The sequence below is a fragment of the Schistocerca serialis genome, chromosome 7 (assembly GCF_023864345.2).
Source record: "Schistocerca serialis cubense isolate TAMUIC-IGC-003099 chromosome 7, iqSchSeri2.2, whole genome shotgun sequence".
In the NCBI taxonomy this organism is placed as follows: domain Eukaryota; kingdom Metazoa; phylum Arthropoda; class Insecta; order Orthoptera; family Acrididae; genus Schistocerca; species Schistocerca serialis.
Window position 1 is genome coordinate 375,514,028 of NC_064644.1, and position 8,037 is coordinate 375,522,064.

The 8,037-nt window shown below is 42.9% G+C and overlaps 1 protein-coding gene across 1 annotated transcript in view; it reads right to left on the reverse strand.

Annotated features, from left to right (window-relative positions):
• Window positions 1-6,420, reverse strand: part of LOC126413099 (myrosinase 1-like) — a 47,083-nt gene extending 40,663 nt beyond the window's left edge. Inside the window, exon 1 of the mRNA XM_050082994.1 lies at window positions 6,336-6,420. Coding sequence (XP_049938951.1) covers window positions 6,336-6,420 — 85 coding nt within the window. The remainder of the gene's footprint in view (window positions 1-6,335) is intronic.
• Window positions 6,421-8,037: the final 1,617 nt, after the last annotated feature.

Genomic DNA, 8,037 nt, shown 5'->3' on the forward strand with positions numbered 1-8,037 from the left:
AATATTTCCAAAATTGACTTGCTCTGAGAACGAAACATTGTTATGCACTATTAATAAATTTGTCATTCACAAAATACCTAATCTTGACTGTTGTGACCAAGTGCTATCAAAACTGAAATCTAACAGACATTTTTCTTAAACTGGCTTAACAGTCTCTGTTAAGATATTCGTCTATAGAGTAGAAGATGTTGCCTATCAAAAAGTCTTTCAAACTCTGTTTAAACTATGCTTTATCTGAAACCAAGTTTTTAATGGTTTCTGGCAATTTATTGACAGTGTGTGTTCCTGAGGGCTAAACACTTTTATTGGACTAAGTTAAGTGATTTTAGGTCTTTATGTAGGTTGTTCTTATTCCTAGAATTGATACCGTGTATAGAACTACCGGCTGGAAATAGAAATGTATTACTTGCAACAAATTTGATTAAAAAATAAATATACTGAGAAGCAGTGGTTAGAATACAAGTTTCCTTGAACAGGTTTCTACATGATGTTCTAGAATTTACACCACAAATGATTCTTATCACAGGCTTTTGCCCCCTAAAAACTTTTGCTCAGTTTGATGAGCTGACCCAGAATATGATCTTATTTGATATAATAGAATGAAAGTAAGCAAAGAATGCAAGTTTTTTTATATTTATATCTCCTACATCTGACATCATTCTCATTGCAAATACAGACTTCTTTAAGCGCTTAAGCAATTCTGACATATTCCCTTCACAACTGAATTTATTATCAAGTTGCAATCCCAGAAATTTAACACTGTCAACCTCTTCAATCTACATGTCTTCATCTGTTACACATTTGCTGAAAGGAAATGTCTTACATGTTCTGAACTGCATGTAGTGGGTCTTCTCAAAGTTTAATGACAGTGAATTAGCTTTAAACCACTTATTAATGTCAGCAAAAATTTGATCAGCAGCTATTTCTGTATCTGTAGTTGACTTGTTACTTATTGCAATGTTTGTATCATCTGCAAACGAAAAAACTTAGGATCTGGCAATGTAAGAGATGAGAGATCACTAATGTACACAAGAAAATGCAATGGACCGAAGATGGAACCTTGAGGAACACCACATGTAATTAATTCCCAGTCAGATGAAGACTGACTGGTCAGTGCACAGCTGTTTCGCAGCAACACCCTTTGTTTCCTGTTAGACAGATAAGATTCAAACCATTTTGCAGCATTGCTGGTGACACCATAATATTCTAATTTATTTAAGAGAATGCTATGATTCACACAGTCAAAGGCTTTTGACATGTCACAGAAAATGCCAGTAGCCTCTAATGAATTTAATACATTCTCACTGTAAGTGTAAATAGCCTTATTTTTATCAGACAATATATTATTTGCCATCAGATGCTTAAGGAGACGCTTGAACATAACCTTTCCAAATATTTTCAAGAAAGCTGGTAAAAGTTAAGCTGGTCGACAATTTGATGGTATCTCTTTATCCCCCTTATTGTATAGAGGCTTAACTTCAGCATATTGTAGCTAGTATGGAAATATTCTGCTGCTAAGAGGTTAATCACATAAATAACTTAAGATAGAACTCAACTCGCTTGAGCACTCTTTGATTAACTTCGCTGTTATGTTACCATGCCCATTGGAATATTTAGATTTTAAGGATTTTATGATCGATGCTACATCTTTGAGAGACGTGAGGGTCATTTCCATTCCACTGAAGTTATTTTTAAAGACTGGTCTCAGATACTCCACTGCACCGTTCACCAAACCTGATAACCCCAAGCTGTCAGTAATAGAAATGAAGTACTTGTTTATGAGTTTTGCAACACTACATGCACTTACTACAAAAGTATCATTTATTTTTAGAGCTATCTGTTCCTTTTCCTTTTTGGCCCCACCTGTCTCTGTCTTCACTATATCCCATACACATGTATGAATAAACAAGAGAACTATACAATCACCTTCACATCGTCGGTAATAAGTAAGAGAAGGTTGGACTGACCAGTCCATAGAGCAGTAATGACAGAGGGCAGGCTACCTAAAATAGCATTCGTAGGACAGTACATGGAACGAGAGGGAGAACCAAAAGTAGGTGGCGAGATAACAACCAGGGGGACACAAGTAGGATTAACACCAGCACCGAATGGACAAACAGAAATGGAAGACGCTGGTAAAGCAAGCGTAAAGTCCATAAGGCTCTTGCCACATCTAAACTAAAGTAAAGAATGTGATTACTAGGAGAGCTCGAAAGGAATTACACTATGTGATCAAAAGTATCCGGACACCTGGCTGAAAATTACTTACAAGTTTGGGGCACCCTCCATCAGTAATGGTAGAATTCAGTGTGATGTTGATCCAACCTTAGCCTTGATGACAGCTTCCATTCTTGCAGGCATACGTTTAGTCAGGTGCTGGAAGGTCTCTTGGAGAATGGCAATCCATTTTTCACGAACAGCTGCACTTAGGAGAATTATCGATGTCGGTCAGTGAGGCCTGGCATGAAGGCGGCGTTCCAAAACATCCCAAATGTGTTCTATAGGATTCAGGCCAGGACTCTGTGCAGGCCAGTTCATTACAGAGATGTTATTGTCGTGTAACCACTCCGCCATAGGCCGTGCATTATGAACGGGTGCTTGATCTTGTTGAAAGACGTAATCGCCATCCCCGAATAGCTCTTCAACAGTGGGAAGAAAGAAGGCGCTTAAAACATCAATGTAGGCCTGTGCTGTGATAGCGCCACGCAAAACAACAAGGGGTGCTAACCCCCTCCATAAAAAACACGACCACACCGTAACACCACCGCCTCCGATTTTGCTGTTGGCACTACACACGTTGGCAGATGACGTTCACCGGGCATTCACCACACCCACATTCCCTGGCATCGGATGAACACATTGTGTACGGTGATTCATTACTCCACACAACATTCTTCCACTATTCAATCGTCCAACGTTTACGTTCTTTACACCAAGCGAGGCGATATTTGGCATTTACTGACGTGATGTGTTGGCTTATGAGCAGCCTTCAACCATGAAATCCAAGTTGTGTCACCTCTCGCCTAACTGTCATAGTACTTGCAGTGGATCCTGATGCAGTTTGTAATTCCTATATGATGGTGTGGATAGATAGCTGCCTATTGCACATTACAACCCTCTTCAACTGTCGGTGGTCTCCGTCAGTCAACAGACGAGGTTGGCCTGTACGCTTTTGTACTGTACGCGTCCCGTCACGTTTCCACTACACATCGGACACAGTGAACCTAGTGATGTTTAAGAGTGTGGAAATCTCACGTACAGATGCATGACACAAGTGACACCCAATCACCTGACCACGTTCGAAGTCCGTGAGTTCCGCGTAGCGCCCCATTCTGCTCTCTCATACTGTCTAATGACTACTGAGGTCACTGATATAGAGTACCTGGCAGTAGATGGCAGCCTACCATGAAAAACGTATGTTTTGGGGGTGACTGGGTACTTCGGATCACATAATGAATATGTCTTAAAATTTACTGTATTATAGAAAAGTGCTAGTAATTGTACAATAAAGGATAATGTGGGACTTATGGATTTTTGGTGTAAACTGTGTCATAATGAATGAGATTTTCACTCTGCAGCGGAGTGTGCGCTGATATGAAACTTCCTGGCAGATTAAAACTGTGTGCCCGACCGAGACTCGAACTCGGGTACTGGCAGAAGTAAAGCTGTGGGTAGCGGGCGTGAGTCGTGCTGCGGTAGCTCAGTTGGTAGAGCACTTGCCCGCGAAAGGCTAGGTCCCGAGTTCGAGTCTCGGTCGGGCACACAGTTTTAATCTGCCAGGAAGTTTGTGTCATAATGAATAATTTAAAACCGCTTGGCGTGTTATTGCAAGTCGTGGCCGAGAACAGTTTTGAATTTGCAGCCTACTGCGTCAGTAACAGGATAGCAACTGGTGTCAATCAGTTTGATGTAGAAAACAACCACAGTTGCAAAATTCTGTTCCTTTCATTCAGTTGATGACCGGTTCCGATAACCGAAACCGGTCGTCAATTATGGCTGTTTTCTACATCAAACTCGAGAACAGGTTTTTCAGAGTGACCCATTTTGTATAATACCTAGGGCAAGCACTCGAAAATCCAGAACAGCACCGATATTGCTCACAATAGGACGTATGGAAGACCTTCTTTGCGCGTTTTTGGACGAGCATATAACCGTGCTGGAACAGAACTGTGAGGTCTTAATCTTTTCGCAATTCTTTGCGGAAGAGGGGAAGAATCCAGCAACGCTCATAGCTCAGTTCCATCATGGTGCTATGGTCTTCCAAAAATACAAAAAGAAGGTCTTTCATTACGTATTATTGAGGGTAATATCAGCGCTCCAACGTATTACTTAGTTAAACATCTTGCGCCTCGCCAGCCGGGGTGGCCGAGCGGTTCTAGGCGCTTCAGTCTGGAACCGCGCGACCGCTACGGTCGCAGGTTCGAATCCTGCCTCGGGCATAGATGTGTGTGATGTCCTTAGGTTAGTTAGGTTTAAGTAGTTCTAAGTTCTAGGGGACTGATGACCTGAGATGTTAAGTCCCATAGTGCTCAGAGCCATTTGAGCCATCTTGCGTCTCGACTCAGACCTTTTTTGTTTAAGTGGTCACATCATATTCGCAACTCCGGTGACTTTATTAATGGGCTGAAGGCGCTTCGACTTAACGTGTTCGACTTTTTTGCTTCGAAGTCGTCTCACTCTCCACCACAGTCCCTCTCGTGGATTCTTTTTCACTCAGCAGCAATAAGTTCAAAGCTGATATAACAGCGCTATTTCATCATCTCATTTCTTCAATCAACTTTTATTCAGCAATACTGTTTTCAGCAAATTGACGGTGTTGCTCTGGTAGCAAACTTTTCTGAGGAAGGTTTGGAGGAGAGGGCACTTGACTCAGCAGAACTTAAGCAAAAGTCATCTGGCGATATGTGGATAATTTTTGTAGTTTGGCCCCACGGTGAAGAGGAACTGTCACGCTTTTTGTAGCATCTGAATTCTATCCACGAGACTATCAAACTTACGATGGAAGTGGAGCTGTGCGGCTGTACGCCAGTTCTGGAGGTGTTGGACAGACGGAAAGCGGATGGTTCACTGGGGAATTACGTCTACTTTAAGTCCACACACACAGACCTGTATTTGCAGGCGTCTAACTGCCACCACCCAGCATAAAAAGTGGACGTCCTTCGAACGTTGGTGCACTGGGCACATGTTGTGTCTGGTGGAGACAGCATTCAACCGAGCTGGAACAGCTTCATTCAGTTTTCAAAGAAAATGGATATTCGCCCGATCAGGGTTAGTACAGCTTTATTGAAGAAGGAACGTGACCACACACAAGATCAAGAGGAGAAGGAGCGGTTCAATGCCATGGCTTTCTTCTCGTACTTCGAAAACTTTTCATCGAAATTGGACAGAATGTAAGAATACACCATGTAAAAGTAATCTTCTGTCCATCTACGAAGAGTTGTGCTGTTCCCGGTTCGGCAAAGGACGATCTGGGACTGTGAAAGGCTGGAATCTACAGAACACCTTGTAAGTGTGGCAAAGTGTAAAGTGGTCAGAGGACGCGCACAGCGCGTAAAAGATGCGTTGGACATGATCACCACGTTCGCCCTTCACAGTCTATACGTCATCCATAGCAGAGTATTGTATCTCCACAGGACATTCCATGGATTACTCTGCCACAGATATCTTGGCCTCTGCGAGATCCTTCTGGGACTCAGTTATTAAAGAACTACATTTACACCAAGATCTGATTAATCGTGGTGGCAGCTTTCAACTGGGTAAGGCGTGGGACCCGGTGATTTTCTCAGAAGGAAAACAATTTTGACCAATGACACATCTGCCCACATTTAATTTTATTAATTTTGACATCTAAGTTTTGACTCCGCGAGTGCACATTAGGACAGAGAGAGCGCATGTAGTACCGCATTACGTAACCGCTGGCGCGCCATAGAGGGAGCAATATTCTAAGAGGACGCGTAGGAGGACAGAGGCTGCTAATTTAGCGGCTGCCTTTGCGCATTCGTATTTGCGCCAGATTTTGAGATAAAGATAGCGATGCGAACTAGCAGTCTCCAGTGCAAAACACTCACCTGAAGATGACTGAATGACGGTCAGCTTAATATCGCGACAGAAAGATGACGTTATCTGGTTTCAATCCCGAAATTTCATTGAATAATATGAGGTTCCTTCCCGGCGTTACAGATCTAAGTTGTTCACCCGACTTCGCCTACAAAAGTGTCCAAATTTGTAAATAGTTATCGTTTCCTCAATATTTATAAAGCGTAATCTTCGCACAGCATTTCAGGAAGTTTTCTCCGAAAGTTTTCAGTGCCCTGTATTTCGATGAACTGTTATACTTTTGGACGGCGTTTTCAGAAATGTATTTGTATCCAGGTTGGTAGCTTCAGGAACCATTTTCCGCAACTCCAAGTCTTTTGGCATCTTTTTGGATCAATCTACAGGCTATCCATCTCATTCTTACATTATTTGCCCTTCAGATGTCAGAGGTCTTCGCAAAGCAGATGTAGTTTCTTCAGATCGTAGTTTCTGGTTTTGTGTGACAGTCTAGTCAATCATAACAAATTTGGCCTCCAGGTTCATTATGATGACAATAATAATCTCAGATTACAATTAAATATTGACATCAGTTAATATTACTTGAGGTTTCAGCGCTGTTGGGTCAAATAATGTTCACTTCCAGTAGACGTTCATCAAGCCAAAACATCATATTAACCTCAAAATTTTTCGTCTCGCATTAAACATCTGTCTTACGAGTTTCTGAGCCTTAGTAAAGCGTAGTGCCGAAAAATATGTGCATCACCCTGAGGTCCGTGTTCATTTGCAATCGGTTATAATACCTGCATACTGAGGTGTTGAAGTGTTAGTGATTTATTTATCACAGTCATCGGAGATCAGATGACACTCAAGAGACCTGCCTGTGCACCTTCTTTTCTGACTCTGCAGGTAGCAACTGTGTCGAGTTCAGAGGTAAGAAGTAGATGCAACAGTCATTCTAAGGTACAACTATGCCACAGTGACGTGTACATACTTCTGTTGAACGAACTCAGCAGTTTGAATGAGGTCACATAGTTGGTCTGCGGTAAGCTGGATGGACGTATGGAGGAATTGCAGTATATGTTGTGCCCAATGTTCCGGTGGTATGTCACTGCTTTCAACAGCGCTCTGTGGAACACACCCACACCTGTAGACCAGATTGTAGACGTCCGCGTAGTAGTCTGCGTAGTACAGACGCACCTCGAGATCTACACATTGAACAAGCAGCGGCCACCATCCAGACATCATTAATGGACGAAAAATGGTCACATCTTGTATCTGATGTGTCATTAGGGACCATTCGGGAACCGTCTGCTTGCAGCAGCAGTAAGAAGACGTGTGTATGCGGCCAGGCTACGACTGTCATCACGATACTGCCTACCACGGCTACTCTTGTTGACTGGAGAGTGAAGTGGCACTCTGTTGTCTTCACAGTGATGAGAGTAGTTTCTGTCAGTATGCAAATGATTAATGTACACGTGTATGACGTGGAACTGGTTTACTACCTATTCCAGGGTGCATTCGCCCTCAACACACACGGTCCTATAATTGGCTTCAAGGTGTGTGTGAGGAGGGGGGGGGGGCATCAGTAACAACTATCGGTGACATTTGGTGTTCCTGCAGGGTAGAGTAGACAGTGTCCGCAACATTGCAATGGCTATTATCAACATGCTGTTTCCATTTATTCGCCAGGAAGGTGATTTTTCAGCAAAACAACAAACGTCCATAAACGGCTGCTGCGACGCGACGCGACGTGCTGTTCGTGGAGTACAACTGCCCTGGTCAGATGGATCACCCGGTCCCTGACCAAATGAATATGTATTCGATATGATGAAGCGGGAACTTACTTGTTCTGCAGGGCTTGCAAGAAACATTGCAGAATTCCGAGAAAAAGGTACGACCTGCTTGAGAGAGTCCATTGCTGGATGCCATTCGACACCTATATGATCGTTTGCGTGCAAGAATGCATGCTTGGCTTGCCACCTGAGGGGAGTACGCTGTCCC